Raw genomic sequence first — 18,339 nt, 5'->3', positions numbered from 1 at the left:
TCTCAATGACTTGTGGTGGGGGAGAGGGAGGGAGTGATGAAGGAAGATCACAAAAATACATCAGGGCCATCATCAAAGTAAATTATACCTATTTCCCGCAACCCTACCTCACCCACCCCTGCCACCCTGCCTTCAATTTGCTGCCATGAAAAGTGTTTCCATGGTAACTTAAGCCTTGGGTTTGAAGCTCACATGATGAGGCTCCAAAGCACAGTTCCATACAGTCATATGTTCATGGCCCATAGGCAGAAACTGCCCATTTGCAGAAGGATGCTTCTGTCCTTGGCTGGCCAGAGGGCTCCACCAAGGCAGAGGGACCAATTAGGGCCACTTGGAAATTTGATCAGCTTTGCTAAATGAATTTGCCTAAGTATAATAAGTTCAATTCCCTCTTTGTACAAATTATTTAAAACCAGTTCTCCAATGTTTCATTTCAGTTTGGGGGCTGTGATTTGACTTTTGTCTTCTTTGGAGAGTATCACAACATAGCAACTCTTTCATGGCATGGGTTCTAGCTGTATCGCCATTATTCAGTTTCCATTTAGTGTGCTTCCCTAAACTGAGCTTTTCGGTCTGAACTGGGTTCTCAGTGCCTAGAAGCACCCCTAGCATTCAATGAATGCTCCATAAATGTTTGCTAGGTACAAGGTACTCAAGCAAGCTTTAAGTAGTCATTCACAGAGAGGTACAAATTTTATAACAACATGGTTTCACCATGTTGACTATAACATAAAAACTGGGAAAGAGGGTTTTTTGAATCAATAAGACATGTTGCTTAGAAAAAAAATTGGAAGACACAATACCCTGTATCACATCTCTGTGTTGTTACAAAACGCTCGTGATTTAGTAAGAAGTCAACACCTCTCATGGCATTAGTGGCTTTCTCTCCGGCAGCTCTGCCTGATCGGAAGGCATCACTTCCCTCTCACTCTTCCCTGCTTTCATGGGTAGACAGTGTTCCCTACGTAGGTTCCTATATTGTTTTCAGGATGGCCAAATAAATTAGACTACTTGCAAAATGCTGGGTGAGATGGTATTTTCAAGAATAGCAGCAAGTATTTTTCGCCCAAATGCTGGAGAACAACACCAGATTCTGGCAAATCATTTCTCATGTTGACATAGGAGATACTACCAAGAATTATGTTTTCTGGAGTTTTTACAAATAATGGACTTGACTCTGCCAGAATGGAGACAGCTCAAATATGGCCTATTTGCCTATGGGACAGGCTATGCTAAAATCTGGTACTTCAATGGCTCAAAGGTTGGGAAACTAGTGTTGGCTGCTGATAATAAAAGGGGCATCTTTAAAGTAAAAGATTTATTGTTGATTGGTTTACGCTTAAGTACTATTTCTAAATATGCATCACACAACCAGCAGAGTGTTGTGTTAACAGTGAAAATGAGAGCAATATATTTATTCTAATATGATAAGATTAATATGAGAAATAAAAATATAATAGCATGCCATAATGCTACACAATTTCAAAAGAAATGGTTTCTTTTTAGAAGACCAAGTCTGACTTTTTTCTTTAGCCCTAACAATGAATAATTCTGCCCTCTAGTTCTCTTTTAGGGCAAGACAAGACTGAGAAAAGAAGAAAGCCGACAGTGGGCCGGGGAGTGAATGGAATCCCTGGTCAGGCCTGGCCAGCTCATCCTCAGAGCAACAGTGTGAGGCCAGCGTTTCTCACTACGGGAGGACACACTGAAAGATGGCATTTCTCTCAGGACGGTGGGCAGAGAGAGACTCATTAGGGTGAACATTTCATGCTTTGTTTCTCAGGAAAGAGCTGGAAGAAATCAAAGACATTCATCAACCTCCCCATCAAAATCATGGGGAGGATGAACAGGGGAAGGCTCGCAGTTACGTACCCAGTACAGCACGTCTGTCCAGCCCTCCATGGTGATGCACTGGAACACCGTCAACATGGCAAAGGCAAAATTGTCAAAGTTGGTGATGCCATGCTTGGGCCCGTCCCAGCCGGGCTTGCACACAGTGCCGTTCTGGCACTGCCTCCCATGGCCTGTCTCCAGGGCACAGGGGGAAGGATCATCTTCTGCTGGAACATCTCAAATGGCCAGGAGAAAACGGAAGGAAGGAGAGGGGTGGGAGAAAGATGGGCAGAGAACAGAGGAGAGAGAAGTTAGAGAGGAAAGTTGTAGGATATGGTTGGTGCACTAGGCAAAACCACCACGGCAATGATAATGTAGAAAAGTTTCCCCATATATAAATTCAACAACATAAGGAACTAGTATTCATTTTACACTACCATTGATTTAGAAGATCAATATTTGTAACTAATTGTTATAAAACAGTATTTTAAGCCTAGTAATTGATTTCAAAGACAGTAGGGCTATTGCACATTCTGTTGTAACATATCAGCATCATGATCAATTGGCCAATCAAAAAATAACGGAGATGCAATCACTTTGAGTAAAAAATAGCCTAGAAAATGATAGGAAGCCCACATTTTCTTTCTTTTTCTTTTTGGTGGTAAAGCATCTATAGACACTTTCATTAGAATATGAGAGTTTGGAGTGAGGGCAATATTGATTGGAAGACTCACATAATTAGCCAACAGGTCCCTTCCAGTAGCACTTTCTGACTATATGAGGCTATATAACATATTATATGATGTATTACCAGAGATGCAAGTCACTTTGTAGTGGAAGCCTTATATAGATGAAGGATACAATAAATTCTGACTATAGGAGAGAAGTATCAAGCACAGCAGTCCTACAACCCCTGAACACAGGCAGTTCTGGATTTCCTGCGGATTGCAAGGAAGCCTGCAGTACTGCCCTTTCCTCTCCAGCATTGCTACCTTTCAGAAGTCTGCTCAAGACAGAGTGGCAGGGGTGACAGGGACAATACTTGATAGGTATGGACAGGGCTTTTTCAGGAAGCAGTATAACATATCTGCTGTGGCTACAGACAGTGCTTGGGTTAATTCCACATGCTGGGAATAGCTACTAAAAAACTAATGAGTTAAGATGAGGTTTACATTTTTGGTGTGGAGATCATTAGTAAATTGAAATAAGACTCGACTGATCTAAGAATTTCTATTATGGTAAAATTCTGAGAAAGTCTTGGCTCCAGCTGTGGAAGGTAATAAGGTGGAATTCGTGGAAGTTTGTGAAATTAAGGACGTTGTCTCCTGCTTATAGGAAGTAAGAGCAACAGACAGGATAGACCTCAGTTTTAACAGACAAATGACTGCCTCCAGTAACAGTAAAAATATGGCCCAGAGAGAGAATTTGCTTGTAGTTCTTCATTTAGAGATAACACATCACCCAGGATATTTTCTTGTTTCATATGTATTAAAACAGCCGTGTGTGTCTAGTACTTCTGTACTGAAAACGGTTGGTTGGCTGTTTCTCAGTTTGTGGCTTCAAATTTGAAACTTCACTTCCAAGAGGAAGACAGGAAAAAAATATTAATCCTTAACTAAGAGCTAATTCTTAGGAGAATGGAGTTGAGCAATATGGCTGAAATATATACGCTGGATTGTGTCTTCTCAGGTTTATTCCTCTTCTCTCTCTGTCTCTCTCTCTCTCTCAGCTTTATTGAAATATAATTTACACGTATTACAATCCATGAATATAAATGTACAGCTACATGATTTTTAGTAAATTTGTATAGCTGTGCAGCTATCGCCACAACCCACTTTAAAACACTTCCTCACCCTTGAAAATTCCCGTGTCCTATTTGCAGTCAGTCTCTGCTCCTGCCCCAGTCCCTTCAAGTGGACCTGCATTCTGTCTTTACAGCCTGGTCTTTCTAGAAATTTCAAATACATGGGATCATACAAGATGTGGATTTTTGTGTCCATCTTCTTTCCCTTTGCATAATATTTTTGAGGTTCATCCTCGTTGTTGCACATATCAGTGTAGCTGTTCCTTTTCACTGCTGCTCAGTACATTTCATTGTTGATCCATTTACGAGCTGATGGACATTTGGATTGTTTCTAGGTTTGGGCTACTGTGAACAGTGCTGCTTCCTGGCTTATTCTTGGCCTGGTGCTTCAGGCTGGATGTGGGTCTGTGTGTGATGACCAAGGTGCAAAGGTCTGTATCACTGGCCCCTGAGCTGTGTGAGGGAAGGGCAGTGTCCACACCGCTTCCCGAGGCTGCTCCTGGGGGTGCTCCATTCATGTGCTGAACTCTAGCCAATTTTTTGTGACTTTTGAAATCTTTGGAGAGTTGGATGTGAGCTTAAACAATAGGAGGCTATAAAAAAAGGGAAAGTAAAAAATGAATCCCAAACCTAAATAATTTTTCAAAAAGTGGATAATAAGTACCTAAAAAATTGGGAGCTGAGAAACTGGAAAGCCAAGAACCAAATACATCATAATTTCTGTTGGGTTCTCACCCATTCTAGTGATGGCTTTCTAGAGTGATGTGTTCAGACACTGCGATAAAAGTGTTGGAATAACATGAAGGATGGGACAAAAGAGAAGGTGAAAAAAATAGAGGGAAAACTTGTATTTCTTTTTCTCCTGTTTCACTTTCTCACAGTGTAATAAAGATGCTTTTGATGTATTGATGTCTGCATTGTGACTGCTAACTTAACAGCTTTCCCTGCATTCTCAATTCCTGAAACAGGCAGAAATAAGGAAAAAGTGAAGGTTGCCAAAGTGAGTTCTCAGTGTCCTCAAGGAAGAAAGATATATTTTGGGGTTTTACAAATATACGTTGAAAAGAAAATGGCATCAAGGGAAAGTGATCTCATTAATAAAAGAGAAAGGGATGAGATTCAGAAAGATTATCTAAAGACTCAAGGGCCACTCTGCTATTTTAAATCTGTCTTGAACAACAATAAAAAAAGATTTGAGAAGAATTAAGAAGTAGTGATGATCTGGTAAAAATAGGTATCTATAAAAAGCACTAAAGGGAACACTTGAAAAATGTGAACACACACACATCAGCAGGCCCTGTGACATGCACTGGAGGGTGAGGGGGAAATTAGCTCTAATATAAAAATTTGTTGCTTTTCCTCTGCAGAGTCATGAAGTCCCCGGGGGTGGGGATGTGGGAACACGAGGTGGGAGGAAGCAATAAGGCAACGGGGGCCCTATGTTTTAAAACAGAAGTGAAGAGGGGTAGAGTCATTCTGGAAAGTCCAAATTAAGTTTGTGGTTCAACAGTGGAGGCGAGGTTAGGAGAGGTTTTAGCAACGCAGGCAATACCTACAAGAACATGAGATCCTAGGAAGAGTGCCAGTTAGGGGTTCCAGGGAGAAATACCAAGGACAAAATCAATTACTGTTTTAGGACCCAACTTTAAGGAGTGAACAGAATAAAAGTGATTTCGTTCCCAGGTTTTAGCCAACACGTTCTTCGCCAGTCTCAAGGGTAATTACTGTGCTTGGGAGAGCTCTTCAGGGAGATCTGGCTCAGAGTACCATCCAACAGATGGGGTGACCACAAACAAAAGCTACCACATATGGTGACGTGTCTGGGGAGGAACAAGGCAGGTGCCTTCCAGATGCCTCGGGGGTTGGGGAAATACTACCTCTTCTGAGACCACCTCTCCCGGGGACTGGAAGAGCAGCCTAGAGGCAGAGTAATGGTTCACCTGACCAGCTCCACGGTGTTCTTTATAGATTTTATAGGAAACATGGCTTAAACTCCAATGTATTCTATAATCTACAAGCACATGAAATTCAGTCTGAAAAATAATCTCAAAGAGTAAAAAGAAGAATTTGATGTGAATTCCATTTTAAAAGTCTAACAAGGGCTCATGAGCAATTTTGTATAATCTAAATCTGCAGGAAAATATGGTAACTCAATCCAAAGTCTGAAATTAAAAAAAAAAAATCACCCATTCCAAAGATGGTACAAAAGTCTCCCAAACACATGGGGATTGGTTTCAAAGGCTGCAGGGTTTTGGTCTCTATTCTGTGGCTGCTCTGAGCATGTCCAGATTCCCGTTCATTTCTTCCTCCTCATCACTGTTAGTCACTGTGTGGGTGGAAGAGGCCCCGATGACAGCTGTCTCGTGTTCTGTCAGGAGCACTGGAGTGGGTCCCTGGATTGTCACCACATAGCAGGTTCGGTAAGGAGGAGGTCACTGAGCTCCTGACTGCAGGGTTGAGAGGAAAGCCTCCGGCAGCCAAGTCTTCTTGGTCCCCTTAGCAGCAGGGAGTCTGGCTCCACACAGAGAACGAGGTCACCTTTCCGGGGGAGCTGGCAGGTCTTCCCTCTCTGGAACCCTTCTCTTGGTGTCTGTCCTCTGATGGCCTGCCTCCCAGGGCTGATGGTCATTTCCACAACAGGAGCCACCTTTCCTTCTGAACTTGTAGGGTGAAAGTAAACCTCACCACATTAATAATCTGATGCGTCTTCTGAGTAATGGTTCACCTGACCAGGTACATTTCCTAGTCCTGTTTGCTGTCAAGGATGGACAACAATATGGTCCCAAATTGGCCAGTGCAATTGGCAAGGCCAGTTCTCATCTTTATCCTAGAAGCAGGGAGGCTACTTTTCGCCTGAGGAGGTTGTTTCACCGGACTGTCACCGGACAGTGTCCTGCCCTGAATCTCCCTTGTCGACCACGCTCACCATTTTCTTGCCATGTGAGGCCACTGAAGGCCCCAACAAAGCCCAGCCAACGTTCAACCAATGTTCAGGCTGCTTGCTAGCATAGGCTCTTAGAGGATCCCCTAGAAAGCCCACTTTTGCTATTTTCCCAGCAGGGTGATAGAAGCCCTGTGTGTTTTGGGAACAGCGCTCCTTAGCTAAGTTCGGCACAGACACTGGGTCGCAGGGCAGGGCTGCCATCTTTGGTCCTCTGGCAGGATTTCATCATTTCACTTTCCTGCGTTTGGCATGCTACTGGTGAGAGCTACACCATCACCCACTGTTGAATTGATAGGGGTCATTGAGACTTGGCATACCGGTGACTGCCTGAGGAGTTTGGGTCAAACGGATCATCGATCACTTCAATACAAGTGCATAAACTTCAGACATACTACGACCAGCTCTTAAGCAAGACTTAGAATGAGCTCTAACAAAGCCACACAATTAATATAAATGTATTGGTTTGGGGCTAGCTACAGATCGAACTGAACATAAAGAACGATTTGAACTCAAAGGGAAAATATTATTCATTGAATTATTTGGTATTTCTTTAAGCAGGGCTAGAACCTCAGAATTTTAGCTAAAGGCAAGCCCTGTTTGTTCCAGTATTAAACAGCTTCTATTTTTTTTCAACATGATAGTTTATTTTATACAATTATGACCCAAGTAATTTGGAAATTCTCTCTAGAGTGAAAAAAGGGTCTCATCTTAAACAGACTCTCCATCAAAAAAGTAAAAACAATTGTGTGTCTGTGATTATAGGTTTATAGTTTTTTGTTTGTTTGCTTAGGGAACGTGGCCAGGTGGCAGTGACCTAGAATCTTGCAAACAACCAACATATCCAGTCAAATGAGATCATCCACATTGGGTAATCTGCTTTGGTTTCTGACTATGAATAACCTGTCGCACTCCTTGTTGTATAGACGCTGTCCCTCCTGGGCCCCAAAAGCAAGAGGGGTCAGTCTCTGCCTCTCATTTAACCATGATATGGAATTTAATTCTGGGCTGAAAGGAAATGAGAAGCAGTAGATGGAGAGAAATGAGGTATCTCTTAATGCTTCAGACATATTCCTCTTTCTCCACCAAGATGCCCAAAACTAAGATGTTTGAAGAAAAGAAAAATCACATAAGTTTAGCATTGCTAACCCTTTGGGGGGGGAGGGGGAAGTATTTTTTTCAACAAGGTTTTATGTTAAACTACTTTATTTGTCTGTCTAAAAGTCTTGTCAGTTTCTGTTTAAATGTTTTTTTAAAGGTCAAGCTGAGATTTTAGTAACTTAAGACAGCAGTTTGCAGCATATTCCACAAGCCAAAATTCTAGACTTCCTCAAGGAAGAGCTTAATGAGCCAGTGTCGCTTGTTAAATACATTGATTTATGGAAGGAACATGGAGAAAGAAGTCTCAAAAGGGAAAGGACTGCGAAGTCATGGGGTAGAGCGAAAGCTTATCCTTGAGGGAAAAATGTCTCATTGCTGGCAAGGAGGCAATTCCACACCCGCCATCCTCTTCCCACCCTGAGACAGGGCCAGGGGTTCTGCCTATGAAAGGAGAAGCAGAAAACCTTAAGGGGAGCCAGCTGCCAAGGCTGAAAGGAACCCGGAGTCATGATGGGAGAATCTGCTGGCGACGGGCAAAGCCGCCTTCCTTAAAGGGTTCTGAACGGTAAGCAACACTGAGGGACTGATGGAGTGGAGAGCTACACAGTCACCACTTAAGTTCCGATTCTTAAATTAAAATATTCCAGGTAAGGGAGGTTTCTCTAACAGCACGGCTCATTTAAACAGTGTTTTGTAGTGCTGGACAAAGCCTGCATTTAGCTATTTTAAAACTGCCAAGAGAAAAAGAATGCCAGTCTCTGCCTCTCATTTAACCATGATATGGAAGCGTGAGCACTAGAATGGAGGGGGGCGACCCTGGCACCGCTGGTCACGTGGCAGCAGTGACCCGGCTGAAGGGAAAGTCATGACGAGACGGTGAAGCCTCGCGAGAACTGGCCACTCAGCATCTTTCATTACCTGCGATGCCGTCCTGGTTGTAGCAGGTCTTGTGCATCTTGCCCATGAACAGCTCCAGGCCGATGATAGCGTAGATGATGATGACAAACAGCACAAGGAGGGCGATGTGCAGCAGGGGGACCATGGCCTTGATGATGGAATTCAGAACCACCTGGAGACCTACAAGGACAAGTCACAGTAACAACAGTGAGAACACCCGCTTCCATTTATTGAACCACATGATGTTTTGGATGCAGTACTGACACAATCTCATGCAATTTCTTATCAACTCTACCAGTAATGTATCATGAGCCCCGTGTTTTAGATGAAGAAACTGAGTGACAGCACGGGAATCTAAATCTGGGTTGGCCTGGCTCCAAATCCTTCTTGGAGGTACATCCAAAGAAAGGACTGGCAGAGGCCATACTTCCAAAGGGAGGAACACGTTGTTTCATTCAGAACCATCTAATTTTCTAATATCCCATCTTAGAGACAACCTAGCCTCTTTTTCTCCTAGAGCAGCGTCTTATTACAGAGCGGGTTCATTTAGACTAGAGATAGCCATGCAAGGATTTATTGGTCACTCTAAGAGCCTATGGCTGATCCATCCGCTATAAAACACATCAGCCTGGTTGCGCAGCATCAGGGAGGGTGGGACTTCCTTTACTGAAACTGACTTACACCCCCAGGAGACATCTGGATGGTGAGACCTCCACGAGGGGCCCCACCTCACAGTGGGCCCTTCTCTGGATTACAGGAATGGATCTCTCTTCCTAAACATTTCTGACCAGGCCACTTTCCCTCAGAACATTATAGCCTTCCATTCAAAAACTCCATTGAAGGGTATGGAATTTCAGTTTGGGAAGATGAGAAAGTTCTAGAGATGGATGGTGGTGATGGTTGTACTGTGAATGTACTTAGTGCCACTGAACTGTACACTTAAAAATGGTCACAATGGTAAATTTTAATACGTATATATTACCACAATAAAACAGTTAAAGTACCCAGATCCTTTCAGAAAAAAAAAAAGAGTAAATGAAAAACCCCATTTAGCACAGACTTCTTATCAGTGTACCCCAAAGGTCTGTAGGAACTTTGGGGCCATTGTAGGACCCGCTTATTTATAAACTCAACAATAACACACCAAGAATGCTCCTCATTTAAAGGGGATGTTGCAAGTTTTTATTTGCAAATGGCGGAGAGGTGGTCATCAGCATGTGTCCCCCAGATTACCCCTATCCCAAGAAAGCTTTCTGTAAACAGTGACAGTACCAAGTCTTCACATCCTAGGAGAGATATGAGGAAGGGCAGGCTGTTCCTTATATCTAGGCCTATTGTGCAGAAAACCTTCTTGTGGGCCACCTTTGACACCCATATGATAGGACACTCCCCTCTGAATTACCACAAAGGGCACTTCAGTGTCGTTACCTGATATACCCACCCACCACAGACATCTTTCCGCTTCTCTGACCAATCCACCCACCACAGATACCCTTCCACTTCTCTGCATATGGGGAGCCTCACCTTTGTATTCACCCACTGCCCTCTGTTTTGGGTAAACAAAGGATGGGTCACTCCCCAGACCCCTGAGCCCAGAGCAGTCACTGGCACTTTGTGACCTGGTAGAGTGGTTTTCACAAGGCTAATTAGAAGAATTCTCCCCAACTATTAAGCCAAGCTGGCAAGAGAAAAATATAAATAAATAAAAGCAGAGAAAAGTTGGAATAATTTTACCTGTGAATTAATGAGAGTGCTTTGCAGCCTCCCATTAGAACAAGATGTTTTCAGATCCAAATGATCCCACTAATTAATGAGTTGCACACACAGAAGTGTTAAAGTGTGTGAAGCCATGAGAAAGTTGAAAACTGAACTGCAAAGCAACTTTCAGAGGTGTCTGCTGGAGGGGAGTGCTCTAAGTGCTGCTCACAGAAGGGGTTGGGAAATTCCCAAATCCGGGCTACACGGGTGTCATGCAAGGTGTCATGCAGGGTCTCTGGTCCCGCTCCCCACATAGGAACGCAGGATATGGTGAGGCCAAAAAGGAACACCCACGGAGTCATAGATAGGGGAGTCATAATGAGACTATAGTCTCGCTGGCGGCTGGGTTAGAGACACAGGAAACAGGAGCCACACGATCCGCAATCCACACTCTGCCACTTGCTAGCTCAGCCACCATCTCCTTGCTAGCCCCCATTTTCTGCTAGCGTAGCCACGGCAGTTATATTAGTGGCCAATGGCTCACTGGTTACAGCTGACGGCCAACTAGCCACAGCTGATGGCCATCCAATCACAGTTGATGGCCATTTACCACCCGAGCCAGCACCTTTCCACGTGAGGCTGAGAGCCTGGAAACTGCACTCCTGGCTCTGTCCCCACAGTGGGCCACAAGGGGACTCTGCGGGCAGGCCTTCCGTGCCAGGGCTTCGGGTGGAAAGAAAATGGTGGGAGATACAGGATGGGAAACCCTCCTTTGTGCACTGCGAGGGTCTGCTCTGAGGACGAAGAGCAGAAACTTACCATGCCTATAATGCCCTGTAGGGTCTGCCTGCCCACCTTTCCACCCACTTCCATCCCCTGTCCCTCACTCTGGACTCCTGATCAAACATCTTTTGTTTTAGACTCACATATGCCTTACTTCTGCTTACCAGCCGCCACCAAAAATGCTATTCCCTCAGCTGGAACGGGTTTCCATAATTCCCTCCTATTTACCCTTTGGCTCTCTGCCTAAGTGTCTCTCATCCTGGGGATCCTTTCCCAAGCTCCCAGACCAGAGAAGTTCCCTTTCTTACATGTCTTCTTAGAACCATTTCCTTTCATTTGGAGCATTAGTCTCAGTTTGAATCCAATTATATGTTCATTAAGTGTTTTTTAAACATTTTCATCTGTCTCTCACATTGGGCTGAGTTTTGTGAAGACAGGAACTGTCTGCTCTTTTCATCATTTTATGGCACAGGCTTAGCTTGGTGCTGAGCACACAACCGGCACTCAGTAAGTGCTTATTGAAGGAGTGACACACAATCTAAGCCAATGTGCCATGATGCTGGAACTCTGGAGGCCTGTGCTGCCATGAGTCTGCTGCCAGGCAGGGATGTGCGCGGCCGGGGAGTCTCAGAGGCCTGCAGACCCAGGAGGCAAAGCGGCCAAAGGGAAGTCAAAGCAGCCTGGAGGTTTCTTTTCAGCCATCAGGGATGCCACAGAATCCCTAAGCAATGCTCTGTTCCCCTGTCCTGGTCTCCGTGGGTGGCCACACCACCCACCTGAGCACCCAGGCTGGAAGACTGATGCCTCAGACTCCTCTCCCCAGCCAGTGATCAAGTCCTGCCAGTTCGATTCTGCAGTATTTTCGACAAGTGTAAGTTATTTGTACTATATAAATAACACATGCTAAATACAGAAAAAATGGAAAATACTTATAGAGAAATTGGAAAACATAGGGTGTCGTGCGGGGGACCCTGCTCGCTGCGCCATTTGTCGTGCAGGGCGGCCTTGGGGGTCTCTGGTCCCGCTCCCCACAAGAGAACGCAGGACATGGTGAGGCTAAAAAGGAACACCCACGGAGCCATAGATGGGGGAGTCATACTACTATATTCTCGCTGGCGGCATCCGCCTCTCTGCAATCCGCTCTTGCTAGCCCAGCCACCATCTTCTTGCTAGCCCCCATTCTTTTCTCTTTCTGCTAGCATAGCCACAGCAGTTATATTAGTGGCCAATGGCTCACTGGTTACAGCTGATGGCCAACTAGCCACAGCTGATGGCCATGCAATCACAGTTGATGGCCATTTACTACCTGAGCCAGCACCTGTCTATGTGAGGCCGAGAGCCTGGAAACTGCTTTTTGGGGTTCTGTCCCCGCATAGGGAAATAAAAGAGAGAAAGAAATCACCCATTATCCCACCACCCAGACATAACCACTGTTAGCCTTTTGGTATATATTTTGGATATTTTGATCCATGACTAATTTTTCTCCTTTCCATCCCCTTAGTGTTTGTCATTTAGTTAACTGGTCTCCCTATGTTCAGTTTTGCCCAATCTTCATGCTGAAGTTAGAATGCTCTACTAAAGCACCAATTAGAACGTGTCACTTCCCTACTTAAGTCCTCTGCTGACTCCCTATTACCTACAGGTAAAGCTCACCTGCCTCCTGTCACAGTTTGATCACATCTGATCCAGTTTACACCTTAATCCCAGCAATACACCAAACTGTCCGAACTTCTGTGACTTCATGCCCCCTGTCTTAGCATGTGCTGTTCCCCCTGCCTAGAATGCCATTCCCTGCCTAACGAAGAGCTCTGGGAGCCGCAGCTCATCTTTGTGTCTGGACATAATAGTGAGTCAATGAACATGGAGCTAAATCACATTTGTAAGCACAGGCTGCCTTCAGAAGACAGAAACCATCGTGATGAAGGAATATGAAACATTCAATGATCTTCAGAAGGAACTTAGGTGTATTGTTAGGAAAAGATAAGACTCATACAATGGGAAAAAGCACAGCCAGGGAGAGTAATATCAAAGATTTTTGCATGATTTAAACTGCAATTTTGAGGAAAGGAGTTAGATGAATTCTGTATGACCAAGGGGATGGAACTAGGACCAACTAGGAAGTATTCAGAACAGATTTAGGTCCAACACAAATAAAAACTGTCCAAGAAACAGACCCATGTAAAGGTGGTGTGGGATGCTTTAAGAGTAGTAGGCTCTCCATCTTCAGAGGTATGCAAGTATTAACTAAATAAACTCTTGGAGGAGATGCCTTAGTGGGGATTCAGCCACTGGGCAAAAGATTGTCCTAGCACACCAAAGCCTCCTCCACCCCCATTATTTGGAAGACTTCCTGTGGGTCACGTGAGGCTCTCAGCACTACTTGGACTATTCCATTTCGTCCTGGCAACAACCTGTGAAGTAGATACTATTGTTAACCATATTTTACAGATGGGAAAAGAAGTTCAATGGCCTGTCCATAGTTACACAGCTGGAAACTGGTGGCAGGTGGCCTGGCTCCAGAGCCTGTGGGCTTCACCACTGTGCTGAGTGCCTTCCCACGCCCTATAGACCAGGGCTCTCAGACTCCATGATCTGCATCTATAAAGCAGTAACAAATGCTTACCACATCTGCCAGGAAGGTGCAAGAACCTAGTCCCTGCTTCCAGGGGAGCCTGGATGTTTCCACGGCTATTTCCAGGGAAGGCTCCTGGTTTCTGCATGCTTTCTCTCCAGCCAACCTGGAAAGGCAGAAGCTAGGCTGGTGTGTGAAGGCATGGGGCCAGTATTCCTTCTCTCCTGTCCATCATAAGAATTTGGCTTTCAAGGCTCCGATGCTTAATAGCTTCTTCTTGGAATCGGCTCACAGTTGTCCCAGAAACACCTCCTCTAGCTCAAGTTCTAATTGGGAAAACACAGTGACATTTTTCCACCCACATGTCAGACAGGTCATGCTTACGGCTGATGAGTGATCGCTATGCCCTTCCTCAGGGCTGGCTGAGCACGTTGGTGAAGTCAATGGGCCCTAGGTAAGCGCGGGGAAGCAACTGCTATAAAATGCCCTGTGGACACAAGATCATTACAGGCCGACAACTATGATGGTTCTATTTTCCTAGCCTGAACTCAGGATACAAGATCTGACAAATACATGAGTACTTATGGGGACAATAGGATAGAATATTTGACAGGAGAACTACACTGGGAAATTTGGAACATATGGTTCCACAGGGGTTAATATATAATCTAGAAATCCAGTCTCTGCTAATTTGCAGTTCATGATAGGTGATATCCTCTTGGTGGGTGGAAAACTCCCAAGATTTCTGGCTGCCAGACCTTCCAGGGAGATGGGGCTTTGGGAAATGGCATCATTAAATGCTGGGATTAGGAAAAGGGCAGAGATGGAGCTTAGCTAATACATGTGGTTTTTCCTTTTCTCCCTCTGCTGTAAGACCCTCTGGGCAAATGTATTCCTTCTGGGTCCAACTTGGAAATTCCATGTTAGGAAAGACTTTGAGGGTCTGTGTGTATAAATCATTCTGATTTTTCTTAAACTATCAAGAGAAACCATCGATTATGGAAAGCAAAACCTGTCATCTGTCTTTAAGGTAGTGTTTAGAGTACCTCCCCAGGTTGATTCAAGTTGGTGCTTCGATGCCTGTTACAGACAGTCCTCTATGATGGACGCATGGCTGAGGACACATCACACTCTTGTTGTATTAAAGAACATCCCACCATGCCCTGCTTTTGGTGATGATTTGTTCTGCTCTGGGCCCCAGGGGTAATATCAGGAAGGAGTTTGAAAATGACTTTATGAGTAAGAGCCTCAGAAAAGGGAGAATGAAAACTTAGTGAGGCTGAAAGATAGTATGCAGAAGTGTTGTCTGATCAAGAGCTAGACTTACAGGCTCTGTTCTTTCCATGTAAATTCTATTCCCATAGTCCCCTCTTTTGAGTTTAAATTTTAAGTCATTCTGGTATAAAATGGGAGGGGGAGAGGGAGAAGTAATTGAAGACACCAAAATTGGAGATTTTTGCTAATGTTAATTTGATTTCATTGTTTAGATTCCACATTGACTTACAGCTTTTTTGTTGGTGGCTAGGTATGTTCTTAACTATTCAGACACCATGGTTCCAGACAAGCATTAGAAAAGCAATAAAAATGATCAAAGAACCCCGATCACAGAATCTGTCAAGAAACAGTGCTGAGAATCACGGAACTAGAAGAGAAGTTTGGATTAAGTGGTGGTGGAAGGTACAAGTTTCTCATAGATGGAATCAAAGTTTGTCAGAAGGAAGACGACTTTGGGGTCACCTAACTTGATGCCTTAATTTTCATTCCTTCAATGGATGTTTATTGAGCTATGTTCTATGGGCCACTTGCTGTGCTGGGGGTAGGGGATACAGTGGTGAATAAAAGACCCTCAGGCCTTGCCCTCATAGAGTTTGTAATGGAAACCAAACATTAATCAAATAATCATACCATTCATACATGCTTACAAACTCCACTGAGAGCTTTAATAGAACAGAAAAGGGCATCATAAGCATCCTCCTTTAGCACAGAGCGTGGAGGAAGGCTTCCTCACCAAGGGGTGCTTGAGCTGAGTGCTGAACAATGAAGATGAAGAGGACCTGGCCAGGTGAGTGGGCGGGGGGCGGGGGGGGGGGCGCGGGTCCAGGCAGAGTCACCTGAAAGTTCCAGGTGAGGAAAGTTGCCTGGATGACTTTGTAGACTCATTGAAGACCCATGGCTCCCAACTGTCAGCCTCAGGCTTTTTCCTTGATTTTGTTCTGCCTCTTAAAAGAAACTACTGGAAGGAGATTTGGGAAACCACTTTACCGCTTCTGTTCAAAGTCAGGAAGCAGAAATCACTTTCACTTTTAGAGAAAACAATTCAGAAGCACATGAAAAAGGCTGTGCTGACAACTTACTTATTTGTGGAATGTTGGAAATACACATAACCCTCACCCTACACTGCAGAGAAAGGCAGGGAATTGGGCCAAGAGTCCTCTACTGTTCTACTGGGTTTTGGGGGCCACTTTTGCCACCAAGCTCTCGGTTGACTCCATCTAACTGGAGAGTTGTGCACCACCTAAGATGTTGCCCACCAGCAAGCCTTCATGGAAAGAAGTGTCCTGCTAACCTCAAACCTGGAAAAAAATTCTTCCAGAATGGGACAGACCCCATTCCTGATGCAGTCAGTGCTTTCCAATGGAGTTACTCATGGTTTTGTAGCTGACTCAGGACCCTGCAGCGAGGCAGGGCTGTCATTAAGAGGACACACCCCATGCCCAGGACTAGGGAGTTTGGGCAACAACTTCTTCACTTAAGCTGGTTGTCCTCTCCTCACAGAACGGCAGCCAGAAAAACACACGGCTTAATCCAGAGGTCTGATTAGCTGAGCAATGATTGGCTGAGAGGCTGGCCCCACCAATGGGAGTTACACCTTCCATATTAACCAAATTAAAACCAAATGATACAGTCACTACACGGTGAGCCAATTCTAATCTTCCTCAGCAGCCTCACCTCGGAACTGCATGCTGTCTGAAAGGAATTCCCATTAAAACAGGTGGTCAAGAGCATCATCTTTACCATGTCCATTAAACCCCATGCTGCCTCTGAACCACATCACCTTGGACCTGGGATCCTGACTTTGAGAAAGTGTAGATGAAAGACTAACCACTCCCAGGAGGGGAATCGAGAATGAATGAATCTTTTCCTCTTCAGCTACCTCCTCTCTTTAACTCCTCCCTGTCTATCAGAGGAGCTCCTCCCTCTGTAATGGAGAGATACTGGTATACCCAGACCGTACAAAGCTCTTCCTCTAAGGCACAAGCTTGCCTTTCTCCAGGTCACCACAGACAGCTACACATCCCCCACTTGTGAGCCTACTGAGCACCTAAGAAGTACCTGCCAGTTGCCGTGGAAGATGGGGGAGGAAGGGCAGTGCAGTGCAGCGGTTAAAGCACAGAGACTCCTGGAGCCAAATGCCTGGGTTGAATCCTGGCTGCCCCACTTCAGCCGTGTGACTTGGACAAACTATTTGACCTCCTCTTAAAGTGAGAATGGTGATGGTACCTACTTCATAGAGTTTGTGTGGGGACTAAAGTTAATTCATGTCAAGGCTCAGAACAATGTCTGGCCCCTAGTAAATGCCATTGTTGTTGTGAGTGTGACGAGGCTGTCAGTGGGAGCCTAGGACAGTGAACGTGCATATAGGTCACCTGGGATTTGGTTAAAATGCGGATTCCGATTTGGTCTAGCTGGGGTGGGGCCTGAGTCCTTCCAGCAACAATAAACGCTATCCAGCAGAGTTATGGAAGGAACTCGACGACAGCGGCCCACTGCACGATGTTACAGGTAGGAGCAACTGGACATCAACTTTCCTTCTTGAAGGGTCCTGTACCGTTACCACTCTTACCAAGCTGGCATCCGCAAAGGTTCCTTACAGCCTCCGTCTGCCCAACCCATGCCTTTGCAGTGGCCAGTCCTCTCTTTCACCTGTTTGACACCATCAATTATTCCCTTCTTTTTGAAATTTTCTTCTCTCTGTCTCCATGACAGTGGGCAATTTTAGTTCTTCCGACTCCATAATTAGTTTTTCACCTCCCTTCTTGCCTTCCTCCCCTTGGACCTCTTTGAGTCTGAGGAATATTACAAAGACAAAGAAGGTGCAGTCCCTACTCATGAAGAACTTTTAGCTACATGGAGAGGCAGACATGGAAACAGTTCATTGCACAAGCAAGTGATAACGTTCCTAAGAATTTTGTAGGAAAAACTGTGGAAGCATAAAGGAGGGTGAGACTACCTTAACCTGGGAAAGTAAGAAAAACGTTCCCAGAGGAATGGACGTGTGAGGTGTGTCAGGGGGTGAAACTTCTTTCTGCCCTTTTACTCAGTTCATCTTTGACCCAGCTGTAGCTCTCTCTAAACACCCTTTCTCAGGAAACTCATTAACTTTCCTCTCTCCTGAAGGTTCAATATTCACCATTGGGTAAGTCCAAATTTGCAATTATATTTTCTTTGCCTCCTCTTTTGAGTTCAAGCCATGCATCTCCATAAGCCTACTAGATATTTCTACTGGATTGTCCTACTATCTTCTTCCACTCAAGAAATATAAACCTGACCTCATAGCCTTCTCCCTACAACTTGTCCCCACGAGGCTCAAAACTTGTCAGTCTCCCTTGCTCATTCTTCACCAAATGCTGATAATTCTTCATTCATAGCATCTGTCATGGCTGTTCTTCCCACTTTAGCCACAGCTGTCCTTATGTCTCCAGTCTGGAT

The 18,339-nt window shown here is 44.8% G+C and overlaps 1 protein-coding gene across 45 annotated transcripts in view; it reads right to left on the bottom strand.

Moving 5' to 3' along the window:
* The window catches only part of CACNA1C (calcium voltage-gated channel subunit alpha1 C), a 721,586-nt gene that overhangs the window by 180,770 nt on the left and 522,477 nt on the right, over positions 1 to 18,339 (bottom strand). For 41 of the 45 annotated variants that reach the window (XM_088801716.1, XM_088801731.1, XM_088801723.1 and 38 more), the window contains 2 exons: positions 8,598 to 8,756; positions 1,873 to 2,069 (listed from right to left, as the gene is read on the bottom strand). In XM_088801716.1, coding sequence (XP_088657842.1) covers positions 1,873 to 2,069; positions 8,598 to 8,756 — 356 coding nt within the window. The remainder of the gene's footprint in view (positions 1 to 1,872; positions 2,070 to 8,597; positions 8,757 to 18,339) is intronic. The other 4 variants (XM_088801728.1, XM_088801727.1, XM_019757266.3 and 1 more) reach the window with 2 other exon arrangements.

The sequence above is a fragment of the Rhinolophus sinicus genome, chromosome 1 (assembly GCF_057876585.1).
Source record: "Rhinolophus sinicus isolate RSI-liver-muscle chromosome 1, RSI-T2T, whole genome shotgun sequence".
Classification (NCBI taxonomy): Eukaryota; Metazoa; Chordata; class Mammalia; order Chiroptera; family Rhinolophidae; genus Rhinolophus; species Rhinolophus sinicus.
The sequence above is the reverse complement of the archived record's forward strand: the minus strand, read 5'-3'. Positions and strand labels throughout refer to the sequence as shown.